This window comes from Ambystoma mexicanum, chromosome 5q, assembly GCF_040938575.1.
Source record: "Ambystoma mexicanum isolate Mex_15411 chromosome 5q, UKY_AmexF1_1, whole genome shotgun sequence".
Lineage (NCBI taxonomy): Eukaryota > Metazoa > Chordata > Amphibia > Caudata > Ambystomatidae > Ambystoma > Ambystoma mexicanum.
This window is the reverse complement of record NC_090933.1, coordinates 446386458-446408630: the sequence shown is the minus strand read 5'-3', so window position 1 is coordinate 446408630 and position 22173 is coordinate 446386458. Positions and strand designations below refer to the sequence as shown.

The 22173-nt window shown below is 49.5% G+C and overlaps 1 protein-coding gene across 2 annotated transcripts in view; it reads right to left on the bottom strand.

Moving 5' to 3' along the window:
- The window catches only part of LOC138497449 (transcription initiation factor TFIID subunit 4B-like), a 927656-nt gene that overhangs the window by 587461 nt on the left and 318022 nt on the right, over positions 1-22173 (bottom strand). For both annotated transcript variants that reach the window (XM_069620942.1, XM_069620943.1), the window contains one exon: positions 2068-2197. In XM_069620942.1, the coding sequence (XP_069477043.1) occupies positions 2068-2197 (130 nt within the window). The remainder of the gene's footprint in view (positions 1-2067; positions 2198-22173) is intronic.

Genomic DNA, 22173 nt, shown 5'->3' with positions numbered 1-22173 from the left:
ATAGAATCACCTAGGAAACTTTTATAAGACCCAAAGATGAGACGGGGGGGGGGGGGGGGGGGGGGGGGGAGGGGGGGAGGGGGGGAGGGGGGAGTTAATTTTCCAGACGTAGAAACCTATTATAAAGCATCACAGCTGCGAGTTCTGGTCGACCATTTGGTGATGGGCCCAAAGAAACAGTGGGTGGCATTAGACAATGTGCTTTTCTCTGCAGTTACACTGGACGAGTGGTTGTGGGTCCCCAAGGCACGCATCCAGAGGAGAATTTTGAATCATCCGGTCCTGGGGGTGCTGTGGTCAATATGGAAAGAGGGGGGTTATCTTAGATGGCTCACGACATGGCCCTCCCCCTTAAGCTGCATCTGGGCTCCTCCACTCTGGGATGGAATTAACAAACCATTAGCCTTCCAACAGTGGTATGAAGCAGGTCCTAGCAGGGCGGGGCAGCTGTGGGTGGATGGAGTGTTTATATCGCTGGGAGATCTGAAGGACGCTCTGGGTCTCGCCAACCTCTCTCCCTTCCGATATTTACAGCTTAAGAGAGCCCTTACTGAAAACAGATGGGGAGATACTCTCAGGAGAGACTTAACAGATTGAGAAATTTCTAATCACATAAGGGGACGAAAGGTGCGATAGCGAGGCTCTACGGTCTTTTGCTGAGGCTCTACGGTCTTTTGCTGCCCTCTGCCCAGCGGGATCCCCCGTCTGCTCAGGTACAATGGGAAAAAGACCTAGATACCCCCATCACCGATAGGAGATGGACCAAGATCTGTAGACAGGGCAACCTCTTCACAGCCGCGCCCCAATGCCGCTACCAGGCCTTGAAATTGATTCATAGATGGCATTACCCTCCACAGAGGATAGCCAGGATGAGAGAGGGCTATGATCCGCACTGTTTGAAGTGCCACACTGAAAGGGGGGACTATGTGCATATGTGGTGGAAGTGTCATGTGGTACAAACCTATCGGAGTGAGGTGCTGTCTTGGACAAAAGAGGTTGATGGAATTGAAAGAACCCTACCCCCTTGGCTAATGTTTGGCATTGAGGTAGAGGGAGGCCCGAAGGTGAAGCACAATCACATGGTACAGGTCATGCCAGTCGCCGCCAGAGCATGTTGGGCCCAAAAATGGAAGTCACCCCGACCCCCGGGGAAAGAGAATGGGTCTCCAAATTACAGGCCACATATGATATGGAATTCCTGACCCATCTGATCGATGAATCTAAGACTAACATTGAGGCCCTATGGCTTCCCTTCTTTGACAAATATGGGAGAGCAGCCTGAGGGACATGAACACCGTAAAACAGACTGCTGGGCCTGAACACTGCCCGCGGGACACCCCCTTCTGGAGACTGAGGGGGCCCGATGGGACTGAGGACCCAATTTGCAGCTGTGGGGCCTTGCGTTTTTGAGCGTTTATAAGTGGACTACCTTTTGTATGTAATGTGTCAAAATTCTGTGTTGGACCCCGTTGATATTGTTATCCAAAGATCCATGGTGTGATGATTCTATACGCACTTCAATGGTTGTATTGTTCTGTCAATGTCGTGACCTTAAAAACTCTAATAAAACTGAATTTTCAAAAAAGAAAAAACATCTCAAAAACACATCTAAAACCGTCTAGGAGTAGGAGGTGCTGGGTTAAGGTGGCATGATGAAAGGGATTGCAGGCAATAAAAATGATAGTGTGGGTTGCTGTGACTTTCATAGACTATTCAAAATACAGGGTCAAATAACATCCCCCTCCCCACAACCATGACAAACTACCAAGAAAGTGTTCCCACAGCATGACAAACCAAGAATATATATATATATATATATATATATATTATTTTTTTTTTTTTAAATGGAACAATATCTTTCCATCCGATGCCCACTTCTCAATCTATCAAACCCAATTTGCCAAAGGATTTAATTAAGTATTGATGCTTTTTTTGTCCAGAATTGTTCAACATTTAAAAGTCTACAGAATGAGAAAAAAATAATAATAAACTCTGGTGTTTTCAAATAAACATTTGATTGTTCAAATGGCTTCCCCTGGCTTCACTTTAAACTGATCTTTCCCCTACCCGCTGGAAAGGTCCTGGGCTGGATCTGATTAACAGACACTTTGCTTTCTCCAAGTTTCTGAACAATCTGCGTTGTGGTCTGTGGTAAAGTAGCCATAGGTCTTAAAATTCCTGAAGGATGTTGGACTATCTGCAAAGAGAAAAGACATGCATCAGCACATAAAAAAGAAACATTACTCACTGTATCAATTTCATTTCTCCTAGTCAAGAGGACAAGACCAATGGTCCCTACCACACCATCGACGGGACCAACGGCAGAATTAAGTGGCCCAACAAGAGTTAGTAACCTAGGCGTGGGCACACAAAAATTCAGTTACGGGTGCAATCTTGAATACCAGTTTTCACTTCCCCCCTCCCACCTTAAGGAAAGTATGGGTGCAAAGTTCTCCCCCTAACTCTCCATTGCCTGGTTGTAATTGGTGGATTTCAGGTCAGGTTCTCCCGCCACACAGCCCTCCGAGGACAGCAACATGTGCAGTGGGATTGGCAGAGTATCCATATACACTTTTACCTTCCTTCAAAAAGGCAAAAGGTGCTTTATTCTACAACTGTATCCAAAGAATTGGCTTTGCCAAAGCTCATTCTATATAGGACAATTTCAAGAATTGCCCTCCAGACTCTGATGCTTACCTGAACTTTGACAATTGCGACACTGGGCCTACTTTAGCTGGTAGGAAAGGACTCCTGAAGATATAGTGGCCTTCCACTTTATAAGGCAGTACATATGGTTACTGATTTAAATGTATTGTATCTAACTTTACTACAAAGGTGTTTTGTTGATTTGAAATGTTTTATTGTAAATTCTGGATGTTCTCACTGAAATAAACTGCACATAAATATGCAGAGTTCGGAACGGCTGAGAGTATGCAAAGTTTGAAATTGCTGGGAGTTGTTTAGCGCTTGGATAGGGCCTTGAAGAACCTGGCTATCTTAATATCAACGGCTACCAATATCTACCTTTAGCTCCCCAAGCCGACTGGAGAACACAAATAAACATCTGAATATTAACACCGTCAGGGAATTTACATAAAAAGGAGCATTAGTAAAGTTCTAGGGGGTATGTAAACATGAATGGTCATGCATACTGTTAGGACAGTTTTTCTAAAGTCCACTCAAAGGCCCTTTATAAAACTATACCTCGAGCAATACAGAAACTCAAACGCTTAGTACAGGCCTGTACCACTCTAAAGGGGCAGCTATGGCAGAGCAGCCAGGCTTATCTTCGGAGGGAGAGAGGGCTGTAGGAAGGTGCAAAGAACTTGTAGCAAACATCTGGTCCAAGGAAACACAGACACTGATATATTGTAAAAATAATGGTTTACTTGATATATACCACACAGGCAAACAGTTTTATGTTGTGTTTGACTTATAATAGCACTTACCTGTTTAGAGAAGTCTAACACAATATTTATGGTAAGTAAAGCAAAGTATATAACGCACTGAGAATAGAAGTATGCAATTCAAGGTAAGCAGACCATATGGGTAATAAACTGTTAAACCTATTCAGTTTCAAGCAATAATACAGTTATACTACAAACATTAGTTTCTAGAATAGTAGAACACAATTCAGAAGTAAATAACTATGTAGTATTTTTCAGAATGGCAATCAATTCACAAGTAATAACTTTCTAACACTTAACGTTTGAGAATATACAGTTCCAGCACCAACCCATAGCAAGTAGTACTTTGCAACACTTGTAATATTTTCTTTACAGAACCCGAAGTCCTTCCCTAATCTAGAGCTTGAGTCGTCTGATAGGCAGAAGGGAGACACTAGCGGTCCAGTGGCCAACATTAGGCAGGTCAAAGTAAATCACAAACTGTAGGAAAGTCAGAGTTCCAGAGGATTTCCTGTGTCACATGTAAGTAACCGCCTTTAGAGTTGGTAAAGTCTTCAGGGACTTCATAGAAGGCTCCCTAGATGCATTCCAGCATTAGGCCTGTGCTAACAGTATGGGCGATCTCACAACTACACAAATCACCACCCTAGCCACACAGGAGCGACATACTTCAGGTAAGCATTACCTCAAGCCACACAGTACCTCAGCAGTGAAGAAGAGCTTGCAGACTGACGCCTTCACGATGCAGCAGAACATGACCCTGTCTCTGGATTCTTGGTCGTGGTGACGAAAAAAAGGACACTGGATGGAAAAATGCAGCAGTCGAAAGGAAAGGCACCCAGCAAAGGATTTGTTGGTGCTTTCCGCAGCTCTGTGGATTTGGTGCCCTTTGCAAGGTACCAGATGAAGAAAGGTTGTCTGATCGATTCGCCTCACTATATCGGTCCAGAGCTCTGGTGAGGAGACTAAGGAGCGCAATCTTGCTTCTGGAGGTCCAGCAGGAGTCCACCGAAGTTTCAGCCAGATTCTTTCATGGGAAGACATTGCACAGCACTCAGCCTAAAGGTGCCAGGGTATTGGCGGTTTGCAGCCTAGGAAGGTCACAGCTCGTCGTGGTATAGCTTAAAATGCAGGTCATTTTAAGACTGATTGGTACAACCAGTCCAAGGATCTGAGTCGTCCTGCACTCCTGTTGCTGCAGTGTCAGATATGAGGAGAGTTGAACTCCCTCAATTGTTTCATCTGAAGGTTGTCCCCTGAGGAGAACAGGTGAGAAACTCGTTCTCCTCCTCTTCTTGATCTGAGGCTAAACGCAAACCTAGTTCTGGTCTAGAAATATAATCATTCAAGCAATTAGTGTGATAGACCCCTAGGGGCCCTTGGGGTTGCCCAAGTCCACTATATAATTTACCTCTCCACGTTTGCCTACAACCTTGAAGGGTCCAATCCATTTGTCCTGTAATGCCCTCTGCCTTGTAGGAACCATAATCAATACTAACTGGTCTGGATGCTTGACCAGAACCTGACCAGTTTTCAGGTCTTCTGATGCTTCAGTCATCATTAAGGCCATCCTCCTCCTGAGGCCTAGCATATAGTCGGGAACACTGACTGGCTGTAGGGAAGGAGCACTCTCCAACCCTTCTTTGATCAGGGCGAAGGAGCCTCAGACTGGATTACTGTAGAGTAGATCAAATGGGCTGAAACCCACTCGTGCTTGAGGCACCTCTCTATAAGCAAATAAAATGCATGCCAGTAGAAGGTCCCACTTTCTTCACCCATCATGCTCTTCATAGTTCTGTTAAACCTCTCCACCAACCCATTGGCTAGGGGGTGGTAGGCTGGTGAGAACTTGTAGGTCACACCACAGGTTTTCCACATGGTTTGCACGTAGTGGGACATAAAATGTGACCCCTATCAGATAACCTCCTTAGGAAACCCCACCTTGGTAAAAAAAATACCAAGGAAGGCCTTAGCTACTGCTTGGGCATTAACAGTTCTCATAAGTATTGCCTCAGGGTACCTGGTAGCATGGTCTACCACAACCAATATTGCATGCATTACTTACCGTAATAACATTTCTGATGATTGTATCTGCTTAGAATCACATGCTGTGCATATGGTCCGACATCCATTGGTAACCGCGGAGTATTGCATCTTGTCTTTCGGGGACCGAAAGGGGACACCAGCATAGGCGTGTCTAACACTATCCCTATCAAGACGTGTGTAGTACCCAAAGTCCCTCACGCGCCAAGGTCCCTCCGATTGTATTTTCTCTGCCATGAGGGAGCCCAAGGCTTTAGTGAGCGAGTACATAAAGAAAAAGTAGTAAGACGTCGATGTTCCTTCCACCCCGAGCGGATAGGGAGGGCGCATGTGAATCTAAGCAGATACAATCATCAGAAATGCTACTACGGTAAGTAATGCAAGTCTTCTGATGCTTGTTAATCTGCTTAGAATCACATGCTGTGCATAGACAAGTGAGCAGTACCCGGAGTTGGAGGTTGGTTGTGAGAAGGAACAGTAGAGAAAAGATGTCTTAGTACTGCTTGTCCCACCTGAGAATCAGACCTATAATGAGTGTCTAGCCAATAGTGTTTTGTAAAGGTGTGTACAGAACTCCAGGTTGCCGCTTTGCAAATGGACTCAAGAGGAACATCTGCAATGAATGCTATGGATGCCCCAGTGCCTAGAGTATTGTGCTCTAGGCTTGAAGGGCAGTTCTCTCTTAGCAAGAGTGTGACATAGTATGATGCATTTGACAATTCACCTTGAGATAGCTGATTTAGAGACAGGATCCCCTTCTCTACCAGCTACCACTAAAACAAAGAATTGTTTAGTCTTCCTTAGTGGTTTCGTTCTTTCCAGGTAAAACATGACTTCCCTGCGCACGTCTATTGTGTGAAGGCTTCTTTCGGCCAGGTTAGTAGGGTTCTGAAAGAAAGTGGGTAGTTCGATTGACTGGTTCACATGGAACTTCGAGATGAATTTAGGCGCAAACCTGGGATGTGTGCGCAGAACTAACTTATCTTTGTGGACTGTAACAAAGGATTCTAAAACAGAAAGAGCTTGTAGTTCGCTAACCCATTTGATAGAAGTGATAGCCACTAGAAAGGCTCTTATAAGTCAGGTCTTTCAGACTTGCTTTATGCATAAACTCAAAGGGGGCTCCCATGAGCCTGGTCAAACCCACATTCAGGTCCCATCCAGGGGCTGGGTGAGAGATTGGAGGATAAATCCTCTTAACCCCTTCCATAAAGGCTTTAATCACCGGTATTTTCCACCACAATACTTTGTTGTGATGTGGTGTAGGCTGACAGAGCAGCCAGATGAACCTTTAGGGAATTGAAGACTAACAGTGTCCAACAGGTGGGATAGGTACAGCACAATGTGCGAGGGTGAGCAATCGATGGGATGGACGCCCTTGGAATTGCACCAGATGACAAACCGTTTCCACTTGCTGGTATAGCAATAACGTGTATTAGGTTTTCTAGCTTCCCCGAGTATGTCCATGCACCTCTGAGGGAGTTGCAGGTGTCCAAACTATAGGACCTCAGGAGCCAAGCCGCCAAGTTCAGAGTTTGTGGGCATGGATGTAGGGTCTCCCCCGCCCCCCCCCCCCCCTGTCCTGAAACATGTTGTACCGGCAGGGTAGTTTCACTGGTGGGGAGAGGGACATTTCCATCAGGTGAGCGAACCAGGGATGGCGGGCCCACATGGGGGCCAGCAGTATCATGGTAACTGGTTCCTGGTGCATCTTGTGCACTATCTTGTTCAGAAGGGGAGTCGGGGGGGAGGGGGGGAGAGGGGGGGCAGGTGGAGCGGGAACAGCGTAGACACATTTACCCAACCAAGTTATCCAGAGACTGATCCCCTTGGATCGGTTCTGGGGGTACCTGGAGGCGTAGTCTTGGCATTGGGCGTTCTCCTGAGTAGCAAACAGGTCGATCTCTGGGAAACCCCATTCTGCGAAGACATTGGACACAATGTCTTTGTGCAGTCGCCATTCATATTTTTCTGGCAGAGGAAAATCTCTGCTGAGTAGATCTGCCAGAAGATTGAGTTCCCCTGGAACATGTTGGGACAACAAAAACATCTTGTGTTTGAGAGTCCATATCCAAATGTTTTGGGACAGCTTGGATAGCCCTGGAGAGTGAGTGGCCCCCCTGTTTGTTCAGGTAATATATTGCTGTAGTGCTGTCGGTTAGGACCAGCACTCTTCCCTTGCAGTTGCACCTGAAAGGCTTTCAGTGCTTTGAACACCGCTAATGGCTCCAATAAGTTTATATGATTGGACACTACTTGACGGGACCACACTCCGTGCGCTGTCTGCTGAAGCAGGTCAGCCCCCCACCACGTGAGATGAGTCGGTCGTGAGAGTGGCTTCCACTGCAGGGGTGGTGAAGGTCTTGCCCTACAAGAGGTTTTCTCTTGACCACCACTGCAGAGAGAGAACGAGGGCTGGCGAGACAACTAACAGATCTTCCCATTGTCCGCTGGCCTGACACCACTGGCTGTTGAGCCACTCTTGCATGGGAGGCATGCGCAGCCGTACGTGGGGAAACTAGTACATACATGGCGCCATCATCCCTAGCAAACGCATGGCCTTGCGTACCGTCACCTCCCGACTGGCTACATATTGAGGAATCTGAGAGAGCATGTTGTGAACCCTCTCGCTGGAGGGGAAGACGAGGCCGTCCTCCGTCCAAATTAGCGCTCCCAGAAATTGTTTTACTTGGCTGGGGACTAAGCTGGATTTCTTTTCGTTGATTGAAAAACCCAGGTTGAAGAGGAGATCTACAGTTTTTTGGGTGTTTGAAAAACAAGCGTTGAACGAGTCCCCCTGTAATGAGCCAGTCGTCGAGGTAAGGGTAAACTGGGACTGATAGTCTGCGCAGGTGTGCTGCTGCCACTGCCAGGACTTTGGTAAACACCTTTGATGTCGAGGCGATGCCGAAGGGGAGTACCTTGAATTGATAGCATCTGTCCTGGATCATGACCCTTAGTTATTTCCTGTGCGCTGGCAACATGGAAATATGAAAGTATGCATCTTTCATGTCCAATGTTGCCATGAAGTCCCTTTGTTTCAGCAATGGGATCACCTCCTGCAGTGTTACCATGCAAAACTTCTGGAGGTTTTATAAACTTGTTCGCTGGGCGCAGATCTAGAACAGGACGCATGGCGAGATCCTTTTTGGGTGCAAGGAAGTACACTGAATAAATACCCTTGTTTACCTGAAGAATAGGGACGGCTTCTATGGAATCCTTTCCCAGCAGTGCTTCCACCTCTTGGATCAGGATCTCCAGATGGTCCGGTGAAAGACGCCGTGAGCGCAGCGGTCTGAATTGTGGAGGTCAGGCAAATTCCATGCAATAACCGCGGGCGACCGTCTTTAAGACCCACTGGTCGGAAGTTATCCCCTCCCATGCCTTGAGGAAAGATGTTACTTGTCCCCCGACTGGGGAGATATGGGAGGGGACCTGGACTTGGTGGTCATTTATGACCAGAAGCTGTGGCTCCTCTGGGAGTGGGGCCTCTGCCTCTACCTTTGCCACGTTTCTGATCCCTTGTGGGGTAGTAAGTGGGGCTTCCAGATTTTTGATTTGTGTTGAAGTTACCCGTGCCGTAGTTTTGTCCAGCACGGGCTTTCCCTCGAAAGGACCGCCGAGAGTTATCACCCCTCTGGGAGGAGGATGTGTGTAGTTTGGTGCAAAGACCTTATAGTCTCATGCTCCTGCTTGGCTGTCTTCAACGCTTCATCCACTGCTTTCCCGAAGAGGTCAGTCTCCTCAATGGGTTTATTAATGAGGGAGGCCTGAGTCTCGGGCCTAAATCCTGATGTACGCAGCCATGTGTGTCTTTTCAGTAGAGTCCCTTGTGCAAGAGACCTACCTGCAGTTTCCGCAGTGTCCAGGGTGTTCTTCACCACATTCTGGTTAACCAGTCTTCTTTCAGAAACAATGTCAAGAAGCTTTGTCCTGGCGGGTTCAGGAACCTCCTGGAGGCCTTCCTGGAGCAAATTCCATTGGGCATCAGCATAGCTTGCTAATAGCGTAGCATTAGCAACTCGAATGGTGTATGCAGCTGCTGACGTGACACGTTTCCCCAGGGCATACAAACTCTTAGACTCCTTGTCCGGTGGTGATTCTCCTGTGGCAAGGGGTACCCCTGCCCTCTTTCGAGTGGTCGTCACTACCAGCGACTCTGGGATGGCGTGCCCTTTAATATATAGAGAGGCAAAAGGAGGTGGTCAAAATTATTTTTTCTACTCTCGCGTTCACTGCCCGTGTCTGAGCAGGTGAGACCAATGAGGGAGCTACCTGTCTCTTAACAGAGTTAAGGAGGGGGATGGATTGACTAGCCGGAGGTTTTTCCTTAATATCCTCCACAAAATCCTGCTCAGGTACCGCCTCTTGAGTGGCAATTTTGAAGTATTCAGCCGCTTTTTTCAACATGGAGTTGAAAGCCATTTGGTCAGCCACAGGCGAGGCCTGGTGAGCCGGGGTGGACGGAGGAGAGTAAGCACAAAATATCAGTGTCCTGATCTTGCTGTATCCAAGGGTCTTAACCTTCCTGCTGGGTTTCCTGCTAGTTTGAGAAAAGAGGCTTCTTCTTCATTATAGATGTCTCTATATATGTGTCCATATGGACCACGTCTTGTTGGACAACATGACTGATCTTCCTGAATTTGGAGGTTAGGGTCTACCGGAGTCCTTTTCGGGGGAGGATGATCCGAAGAACTGATAATCTGCTCCAACCAATCCATACAAACGCTCAAATTTTCAGTAGTCCATTTAGAGGACCCAAATGGGCCCACGCGAGGAGAAACAAAGTTCTCCGCACTGTGGCGTCGAAAGGAACCTCTCAGGGTGTCAGAAAGGCTCCCGACTATCAACGTAAGCCTCATCGGAATCGGTAACCCAATACGTCGAAATATTTTCCGCAGCTTGGCCCATAACCTTAGGCTGAACCGGAGTAAGGCCCACCGCCGCTGAGATTATTCCGATGCTACTTTCGATAGTAGCCGAAACGTCGTGAGACAAAGGCTCCGATGATTTGTCGGCAGTTGTAATACCGTCTGAGGCACTAGGGGGCCTAGCGGTCGGTTTTCCGGGTAGAGGCCTAACAGTAGTTTTCGGGCCTACTGAGGCCTTGGAAATCATCTAAGCGTCGGGCTCCCGAACTTCAACACGTGTAGGTTTTGGAGTAGCGCCCTTAGTTTGTTTCGATTGCCCAGTCGCAAGACGCTGCTGCGGATGCGGGGGAAGGCTTTGGATCTGAACGATCCGAGGGAACTGATGAAGTTTTCAGCGGCCCCGTTGGCTCTTTCGACAAAGGCGTCGAAATTGGCATAGGGGTGGTGTACTTAGTGCGATGCGCTTATACGCCCCTGTCGCCAGGTGTAGTCCTTGTAGCAAGACCAGAGTCGAGCCTGGAAGGGTCGGGGACGGGCGTGGCAGACCTAGAAGCGTCCGCCTCAAGGTCTATAACATCTGCATTGGACGTTTGGTCTTTCAGCTGGCGTGGCGGTGGGGCTCCACGCGTGACATACCGTACGCGGCCCACCACTTTACACAGCGCTCCTTGAGGGTCTTGGGCCAAAGGAGTTTACACGCCGCACACCGCTTCTCATTGTGCTCTAGGGGGAGACAGACGTTACACGTCCTGTGTTCGTCCTTCCAAGGATGTCTGACCCTACACTGGGGGCAGAACCTAAAAGGAGTCCTTTCCATAGCAAAAGGGAAGGATGACCAGACCGACAGAGAAAAGAGGGGAAAGACATACTAAACCATATGGCCACCCCGACCCCACTCTCCCTACTGTATAGGTCAGCCAGAAGGCCCAACAATGTGGAAAATCCGGCCGCCGGATCTTAGGCACTGAAATCCACAGCCGTAGACAATTCCCTGTAGTCTTCGTTGAAGATGTTCTTGTTGGGCGAAGTGACTTAACGGGGAATAAACCGACAATTTGGTAAGATAAACAATGTCTCTAGTAAGAGCTCCGCTATAGGGCAACCAGTTATCTGGGCGGAAAAAAACAATCTGAGGGACCTCGGCATGTGAGGGATTTTGGGTACTACACACGTCATGATTGGGATAGTGTTACAGACACGCCTATGCAGTCGTCCCCTTTCGATCCCCGAAAGACAAGATGCAATACTTTGCGGTTACCACTGGATGTCGGACAACATGCACAGCATGTGATTCTAAGCAGATTAACAAGCATCAGAAAAATTGGTTGGCTGAGGCAGTTGGAGGTTCTAGGGGACCAACAATGTTGGTTCCCACCCTCTCAAAAGGGACTGCGGGGGCGCTGTTGCGCATGTAGAAAATGGCCGCCTAAACCCGTCGCTCCTCCATCACCCAAGATCCTGCGTTTGAAGATCTGTTCATAGGCCGTCTAGAGGGCTGAAGCCTGCTGTAGCGATTGCCGGTGTACTTGTCCACGACTTGTGAAAATCCGGGCCTGCTGCGGTACCGGACTCCTGAGATCTGGCTGTCAACAAATCCGCCGACGCGAGCATCGGTGCTGTGCCGACGCGCAGCACCAGGGGAATCTACCCAAAGGCCGTGGTTGCTGAATGCTGCAGGGCCGCGAGTGGGCAGAGTCTATGCTGGAGGCCTGCGCCCTGCCCTGCTGTCCGGCCTGCTCTCTTCACGTGGTGGCGGTTGGAGGCGCCCGTCGATCCTTGGAAGCCCCCGCTCTGGCCTGCCCCTACACCGGCCTGCTTGACACTCACCTCCCGTTGATCCCAGAGTATCGTGGCTTTCGCCCAAGCATAGACCCACAGGCGGCTGAGCTGGACAAACAAGTAAGCGGCCAGCGAGAGGTGGGGGGAGGGGGGGGAGGTGTTGCAGTGCAAACATTTCATCAAGATCCGCTAATCTGGGGCTGCGGTCCTGATCCCTACCCGCCTCTTTAGGCCTGTAAACACTCTGTTAGGCCGATTGGAACGTGCCGGGCAGCTCGGCGATTTGATTGAGGTGGTGCCTCGCCACCCCCATACTGCGGCGACGCGGCCCTTTGTGATACGCCCTGCAGGCTTGGCCGAACCTCCTTTACGGACCCTGACGCTTGGGGGTGCGCTGGCCCTGGCCCGAGGTTTTGACCCTCCTGAGCTCCTTGGACAAACACTTTACACGCGCGGCTCGCCGCGGGCATGGGGGAACCAAGTAAGTCAAACAGGGCATCCAAAACCCCTGCCGGCAGGAAGAAGGGCCCTATGGACACATTTACCAACACGACTAGTCACGCTATGCCGGTGGACACACATCCGGATGAGGGTGCTCAGGGCGAGCTAGACGTGGTGGACAGAGAAGATAAATTGACCGCACTAGTACAGAACGGATTCCTTGCAGTGAACACTAAACTGGACGAAATAGTTGCCACCATTGAGGGCCAGAATTGACCCGGAAAGTGCGCGTGTCACGGAGACCGAGAGCAGGATAAGTGTGAACGAGGATACTATTGCCCACCACAGTCGAGATATATCCTGTATCAAAGACACGATGAGCAAACTACAGAGCAAATGTGAGGACCTCGAATCCAGGTCGAGGACGAACAATGTCCGCGTGGTCGGAGTGGCGGAATCCTTCGGCAGGGGCCAAATGGAGAAGCACGTGGAGGAACTTTTCAAAACCCTATTCGGGCCCAAATCGCTCTCTGAACATTTCCTGGTGGAGAGGGCGCACCGTACTCTAGCACCGGTACCCAAACCAGGAGCCCCGCCACGTACAATAATTGCCCGCCTTCTGAATTACAGAGACAGGGATACAATCCTTCATTTGGCACGGGAGGCCGGTACATTGCAATATGAGGGGAACCGTATACTTGTATACCCAGATTTCTCGGCCTCTGGCCAGGCAAATAGGCGCTCTTCTGAACCGGTTAAGAAACTCCTCAGAGCACGACAGATCCCATACGCCTTGATGTTCCCAGCCAAAATGAGAATTCAGCATGCAGGAAGAGCACACTTTTTTGAAAACCCGTCTGAAGCCCAGTCTTACATTGAGTCCTCTATTGCCCTCCCTCCAAAGGAGGTGGGGGGAGGAGGGGGGGTGTGGGGAAGACCTGTACCGAACAATAGACCCCGGCCGTCAGACTAAGATTTGAGCACTCTACTGATCTGGTTGCAGCTGGTATGGTCCCTACTTCAGGGTCCTTGGTAAATTGACACAAAAGATGGCCATCTTCTAGGTTTGGTGTTGGATGTGAGCCGGGGATGACGCTCATGTGAGGCAATAGGACTACCCCGGGAATATTCCACAAGTTGAGGGACGGACATTGTCAAGTTGGGGGAGACGACGACGGTGGGGGGCGGGTTGGGGAGTTTGGATTGGGTTGTTGTCAATGCTATGTCCCATGGTTTGAATTGGGAAAGGCCCCCCCGCAGTATGGCACCTTGCACTGGGTGGACTATCAGGGGAGCTGGCTATAGTTTATTGGTTAAACAAGTGGTCTGTTAAATTCTGACGCAATTCAAGTTATTTAAAAGATACATCCAAGAGGTTGGAGATGCTACTCTAACATTTCTACGTAAGACTTGGACCACGCATCAAGGGTTAAACTGTTGTCATGGAATGTAAGGGGGCTGAAAAATCGGTTAATGATTAAGAAGGTTGGAAATTATATTGTCAGACATGGCGCTCAAATTGCTATGTTGCAAAAAACGCATACTGTTGATACTGGTAACGAGTGCATACCTCCCGGCTGGGGCAAATCCAGGTTTTGTACAAATTACTCGTCTCAGTCCAGGGGTGTCGCCACGCTCAAACATCCAAATCTGGTGTTTTGCCCCGATGGCCATAAGTTAGATCCCCTTGGTAGATATGCTTTGGTGTGGGGCTCGATTGCAGGACAGCGGATGCTACTGGTAAACACATGGCCCGAACATTGATGACCCCGCCTTTTATACTAATATATACCAACTGCTACCTGCCATTGATATTCCCATTATAGTCTGGGGTGGGGATTTCAACATCGCTATGGACCCCAAACTGAACAGATCGAGCACGGTTGTTAGAGCACCTAGTAGGGCTGTGCTAACTTTGCGACATGTCCTTTCCCAGCTCTCCCTCGATGACGCCTGGCGAGTGATGCATCCGAAAGGACAGGCCTACACATACTACTCTACGGTTCACGATTCCGAGTCCAGAATTGATTGTTGGTTTGTTTGCCCCACTATGCTTGCTGTGACAAAGTCGTGTGAAATACTTCCCCGTACACTCTCTGACCACTCCCCGATAACACTTGAGGTTGCAATTCAGAGCTGCCCTAGATCTCCCAGAAGATGGAGGATGCCCGGGGGGTTGCTGAATGACCCTGGGGTGTTGGAGGGGCTACACACCGAAATTGCAGAGTTCCTCGAAATCAACATGGGCTTGGTTGATAGATGTTCCACAGTATGGGAATCCTTTAAGGTCTGGGCTAGGGGGAAACTTCTATCCAAATCCGTGGGTCTCCTGAAGGGGGTTAGGGCTGACCTGACCCAAACTGAGGGCGACTTGAGGACGAGTACGCTCGTACACATAAGACTATACTAGCTGGAATACAACACCACCTCCAGGAATTTGGCAGACTAGCGGCTAGGGAAGTACAATACATGGCGGCCCCGGTCCAAGCCCGTAGGTATGATGAAGGTAACAAATCGGGTAGGACACTGTCTAAATTACTGAAACAGGACAGACACCCTAATCGAATTACTAGTATACAAACATCTGGCAGAGAGGTTGTGCTGAAAGAGTGAGAGTAATGCTGAGTTTGCTACATTTTACCAACTGTATAGCAATAGATACTAAGACAATCGCAGAAATCAGGGCGTACTTGGAGACGCTGACAATACCAAAACTCCCTGAAGAGACCCCCCTGGCAATGGACCAACCTCTCACTACTGACTAGATTATTGAGGCGATTAAGGACTTGGCATCCAATAAAGCCCCAGGGCTAGACAGAGTTTAGTGCGGAACTCGCTCCATTGTTATTGCAGGTTTGGGAGGAATCCCTCCAATCCAAAATACTGCCCCCCCCCCGTCCATGAGAGAGGCCCCGATAACTGTTCTGCCCAAACCACGCCGCCCGCCCGAAGACATGTCATATAGGCCACCATCTCTGATCAACACAGATGCTAAAATATTTGCCAAAGTGCTGGCCAGTAGGCTTCTGCCGGCAGTTCCTACACTTGTACATCCTGACCAGAATGGGTTTATCCCCACTAGATCTACGGCTCTCAACCTTCGTAGGCTCTTTGGTATTATGGCCCAAATAGACCCGGGCAGAAACGCAGTAGCCGTATCATTAGACGCTGAAAAGGCCTTCGATTCTGTGTCCTGGGCCTACTTGCTGGCAGTGCTGGAGGCATTTGGTGTTGGCCCCAATTTCATTAGATACGTGGAATTACTCTACATGGAAGCTGGGGCGCGGGTATTGACCAACCAGTCAATTTCTGATTTGTTTCTATTGGGAAAGGGCACCAGGCAAGGCTTCCCATTCTCGCCCATACTATTTTCCTTGACAATAGAGCCAATGGCTATAGCGATCGGACTGCGACACTAACAGGGGCATTAACCTTAAGAGGGCTACTCAGCTTATCTCACTATACGCGGACGACACATATTCGTGAACCTGAAAACAACCTAGTACCTATTATGGCTGAGATTCAAGAGTTCGCCGCACACTCGGGGTACTCCATAAACAGACAAGTCGGAGGTTTTCCCCCTCACACCGTCAACCGGCCGTCCTGGCTCCATGTGTGATTTGAAGTGGTCTGGGGAGTCCATCCGATATCTGGGGATACTTGTCTCGCGTGGGAAACACACGCTGTACACAGACAACTACGATACCACACTACAGGCCTTGAAGACTAAATAGCTGTTATGGGACCGCCTGCCGATGTCTTTGCATGGTAGGGTAGAAGTCCTAAAAATGATAGCCCTGCCCAAATTATTATACCTATTCATGAAAATTCCGATATGGCCGGGAAGACCCTTCTTTAATAAACTTAGATCCATGGCGACGACCTTTCTTTGGAATGGGAAGACTCCAAGAATAGGGTGAGAAAAGTTAACTGAACCGTACTCTGCGGGCGGCTTAGCAGCACCTGACTTTGAACTTTACTATTATGTTTCCCAGGCCCAGTTCTCCAAATATTGGTATTCCAAGGACGAGGGTCCCCCACATGTGGAGGTAGAAGAGCTCACCACTTCCCCCACGAACATACAGTCGTAATCTTCGATGCACACTGCAGGGACTCATGCGACTTCAACCCGGTGAGCTGTACTATTGGCGCATGGAAAGCTATATTTAAAAGACTGGGAGTACTGGTCCCGTATAACCCCGAGGTTTCCCTCTGGAACTACCCTAATATGATACCAACACACGACGCTAGACTACGAGAGGCCTGGGATCCCAACGGAGAGATGAGACTGGGGGATATGTTTATAGATGGGAAGTTTGCGACCCTTCAACTGTTCATGGGGGCTCTTGGCGGGTGCTCTCTTAGGTCACTGCAGTACTATCATATGAGATCAGCCTTCCAGAAGTGCTAGGCGTCTTTCCCTGATGAACCCCCTACGCAGCCATGCGTGCAGATAACAGCGGGCGACCAACTGGGGGTGTCCAGTCTGTAGACTAATACAGGCGCGCACACACCCTCGACTAACCTGATCAAAGGTAAATGGGAGAGCGATCTCCAAATCCCTGTAGACGATAAGACCTGGGAAAGGTACTGTTCCCTTACCAAGAGGGTTTCCCTGAACGCTGGGCTACGTCTTCTACAATTTAAAATTATGAACAGATTACACTACACTCCGACTAAGTGTGTTCCAGATAGTCCAGGCGAATGTCCCAAATGTAGGGCGGATCAGGCTGGTTCATTTCATATGTACTGGGGCTGTCCGTTGGTGGCTGGCTTTTGGAGGGAGGTGGCAGAGTTCCTTGAGGAGGTTACACAAATCTCCCCCCCCCCCCCCCCCGACATTGACCCCACAGAAATATTTATTCAGAGACCTAGGCAAGTGCTCCAAAAAAAACAGAAGATTATTCAATGTCTCGTGTGCAATTGCCAAAAAATGTATACTACAACAATGGAAAAATGCTGCGCCACCCACTGTAAAACAGTTCCTCCAGGAATTGACATATATAAACGAAGCTGAAGAACAATTTGTCCTCACCCGCCCATCGGCTAGTAGACCTAAAGATATTTGGGGGCCCTTCAGAATGTTTTTGTGTGATATGATCTCCGATGAAGATGAAGCTATGTAGATGTACCACCTTGATGAGATGTATGATATCTGTACGGCTTTTCTATTCTGTCATGTTTATTTCTAGCTTTAAGGTAAAGCTGTAATTGTGTTATGTATCTTCTGGACCACTAATAAAAAAAGTGTTTAAAAAAAGGGACCGCCACCTATGGGAGTGGCATTAAAAAGGTGCCACATTCTAAGATCCACTTTTGATAGAGGTGTGGCAGCTCCTATGTTGTTTATCAACATCTGCACCCATCTTGGGCCAGTAAAAGTACAGAGAAAGCCTCTCTTTGGACTTCTTGGAGCTCCAGTGACCAGCCAGAGGAATCTCATGTGCTAGTTGTAGGAATTTGGGTCTATCCTCCTGAGGTACTACCAGTCGCCTGAAGTCCCCTAGGGTAGACTCTGTATGCTCACTGTAGAGGAGACCATCCTCCCAGAAGAGTCTATGCTGGCTCTTACCATTCCAGCTGTGAAGCGGTCTGTTGTCTCCTACCTTCAAGAGAAGGACACTCTTTGTCCTCGGCTGAAGTCGGCCCCAGAGGGTCCGCCTTCTACAAGTAAAGTTTGCAGCTCAGGATGGTCTCTATGATCTAGATCTCCTATGCAGGGAAGGCTTTCCTCCAGTTCTGGGTCACCAGTCACTGGGTTTTCAGGAGTTGGTCGATCCTCCCATTCAGCCTCAGCTGAGGAGGGGAATCACAGGGGTGACCTAGGACTAGCCTGTTGGGCGAAGTCCTGATTTTCAGTACAGGTTTGGGTTTGAGACCCTTCTTTCCTGAGACTGGATTTCTCCTTTGAGCCTTTCTTCTTTTTATGAGTGGAAGGTTGACCTATATGCTGGTTTGATATGCTGGACTCTTCCCTGATCTCAAACAGTCTCTCTTGAGGTTGTCTCTCTGGGCAATCTCGTCAAATCCAGTTTCTTTTTGCTGGGAGGCCTGTGGGTACTAGACACTATTCCAAGAGCTTTCAAGTCATTACCCAACAGGACTCTCCCAGGTACTACAGTTTGTACACTGGCAGGGATTCTCAGTCATATTGTTGCACTGGATAAGAGCTGGCAAAATAGGAACCATTTGGAAAGGGCCTACTGCAAGTTTAGTGGGTCGTTTGGGTGCCTCTGCTACATCCTCGGGTTTGAAAAAGCTTTCATCAACCAATGTAATGCTGGCCCCAGTGTCTCCAATGGCAAGAGTCTCCTGGCCACTCCCAAGTACACTGTCCTTGTAATATTCTTTGGTGTTGTCACGTATTGTATTATAGACATCTATATTCTGTTCCCACAGACCTAAGAACGCCAAAGAAACACTGGCTTGAACTCCAATGGGTTCCTCAGCCAGTAAGTGAAAGTGTGCACTAGCCATTGGTGCTTCAGCCACTGGGATGAAGGCTAAGGAGGCAGTGTGGACCCCTGAATTTTCACCCTTTCATCTAGGATCCCTTTTCACATGGTCAGTAGACCCACAAACAAAATATTTACCAAATGTTTTCTGGAATGGGGGGTTTCTGATAACTCCAGAGGGTTCACTAGCCCTGTATGGTTTCCCACGGGATTTACCCTTATGGTGTTTGTGGCCCTCTTATGGATGGTTGGAATTTGAAACTTCTTTACCCTCTTTGTGCTGCTTCCCTTCTTCCTCCTTATGAGTTGCCCCAGAATCCTTGTGAGTGGCCCTGCTGGCTACCCATAAGTCAACAGCGTGTGCTAGCTTCTTAGGATCAAGTTCCTTCGAGTCAGCCAAGTGCGGTCTCAGCCCAGGAGAGCTTGCATCAAAAAAAGATTCCAACAAAAACAGATTTCTTATTCCTTCAAAAGAGTTCACTCTGTGACCCTTAATCCAGCCATCTAAGTTTTTCAAACACACACACACACACACCCCCCAGGTGGCCAAAGGGGTACCATCAGTCTTTTAAGGCTTCTAAACCTTTTATGGTACTGGGAAGGTGTCGTCCCAAATCTGGCTATTGATGCTAGCTTGACTAAATCAGTCTTTCCCGTCACTGGCATTTAACTCCATAATAGCATCACAACCTTTCTGGGGGAGTCTAGACATCAACCATGCAACTAAATCATTCACTTTTATCTCTTGCAAACCATATGTGAACTCAAATGTACTCAACCAATCCAACGCATCAAGTTGGATCATACATACAATTACTGCAATCTACCTAAGCCCCTGCGCTGGCAGCCATCTTCAGATTTGGTAGCACGTAAAGTAGGACCAAGAGAAGAGCCGCAGAGGGGTTGGAGGGAGGGATTGCATGTGAATCCATGCTGGAGAACAACAGTTACAGGTAACTAACTTGTTCCATCTCCAGCATAGGGTCTGGCATGGATTCACATGCTCATGAATACAATAATACATAGCAGTACACACATGCACAACCACGGGAGATGGCAAGGCTCAACATTAAGCATTTCAATATTAAGCATCTCTTACCTCCTCACCAGGCTCACTTTCAAGCAAACAGGTTGCGCAGCACTGCCTGGCCGACTCTGGACTCCTTCCTGGAATTCTGGTCGATGCAGTAGAATCTTGTGAAGGTGTGCGTAGACCTCCACGTAGCAGCCCTGCAGATGTCCAGCAGGGGCACACCAGACAAGAATGTCGTAGTAGCAGCGATCGCTCTGGTTGGATGGGCTTGGACGGCCGGGCAACGGTCGGTTTGCCAACCGGTGACAGTGCCTGATGCAGCCGGAGAGCCATCTGGAAATGAAGCCTTCGAGAGGGCCTTCCCTTGGTTCATAGGTCCAAAGTTCACAAACAGCTGTGATGTCTTCCGAAAACTCTTGTGCGGTCCACGTAGAACTTCAGCGTTCTAGCCACATCCAGCGAGTGCCAAATCCTCTCATCCGGCGACGGGAAGAAAACAAGTAACACCAAGGGCTCGTTGAGATGGAAGTCCGACGGCACCTTGGGCATGAAGGAGGGGTGCGTCCTCAGCACTACCCTTGTCTCGTGGAATGTCAGATATGGAGGTTTACAGGAGAGGGCCTGGATCTCTCCCACTCGTTGTGCGGAGTTGATGGCCATAAGAAACGCTGTCTTCCACAATAGGAACTTCAACGGAGCCGAACGGAGAGGCTCGAATGGTGGGCCCTTGAGCCTGCTCAGCACCACGTTGAGCTCCCACGTCGGAGCCGGAGCCTTCACCGGCGGGAATGAGCAACACAGTCCTTTCATGAACTCCTTCACCAGGCGGTGAGACCACAGAGACTACCACCACAGAGTTCTGGTGTAGCGGGAGATAGCCGCCAGATGGATCTTGGAGGCATGTGCCAGCCCAGTCTTGGCCAGCGACAGCAAGTACGGCAGCACTTGAGGGGCCGTAATCCATAGAGGGTTGATCTTCTGTGCACGGCACCAGACAAAGAACCTCTTGCATTTATGTCCATAGCACTTAAGAGTCGAGGATGCCCTGGCCTTTGCAAGGACCTCCTTGCAGGCCGCCGGGATATCGTAGCCTCCGAACTCTAATGCTGCAGAAGCCAGGCCTGCAGGTTCAGCGATCCTGGGTCGTGATGTAGGATGGCGCCTCCTTCCCTGGTGAGAATATCCCCGTCTGTCGGCAGTTTGACTGTGGGGGGGGGGGGGACGCTGACAAGTCCAGAAGGTCCGGGAACCATATCTGCCTTGGCCACACAGGTGCGATGAGGATCATCCTGCACCGGGACCGTCTGAGTTGACGGATGAGTCGCAACGGTGGGAACGCATACAGGAACAGGCCGTCCCAGGCGAAGGAGAATGCATTGCCCATGCTCCCCGGCTGGTGAAACCTGCTGGCGAACCTCCGGCACTTGGTGTTCGTCGCGAACAGATCTTTCTGGGGATTGCCCCATCGTCGGAATAGCAGATCCACTTGATCCTGCCGGAGTTCCCACTCGTGGCACAAGCCCAGCTCCCTGCTGAGTGAGTCGGCGACGGTATTCTTTACTCCCGCCAGGTGGAAGGGTACCAGGAACATCCCTGGGCCACGAGCCAGTGCCACAGATCCTGCACTTCTTTGGATAGGGTTGGGGATCTGGTGCCCCCCTGCTTTCGGATGTAGACCATCGTGGTGTGCTGTCTGAAGACGCTCACCACCTTGCCCTTGAGGAATGGAAGGAAAGACCTGAGGGCCCAGAACCCGGCCCGGAGCTCCAGGACGTTGATGTGCAGGGACCTCTCCTCCGGGAGCCAAATTCCTCTTGCGTGGAGATCTCCGGTGTACGCTCCCCATCCCTCCAGGGAGGCGTCCATCGTCAGTCTCCTGATGCACCAGGGTCTGGAAATCCATGCCCGCCGCGAGGTGCGCGCGGGCGCCCCACCACCGGATCGCTTGACGCAACGTCTCATTGAGGGGGATCTGAACTACGAAGCTGCCCGTCGTTTGCATCCAACGGGCGGCGAGGAACTCCTGCAGTGGCCGCAACCTGCATAGATGCACGAGGTAGATGCACAATGACATCATGCCAACAGGGACTTGATGGACTTCACCCTGCCCACTTCCATGGTCAACAGCCATTGTACCTTGCCCA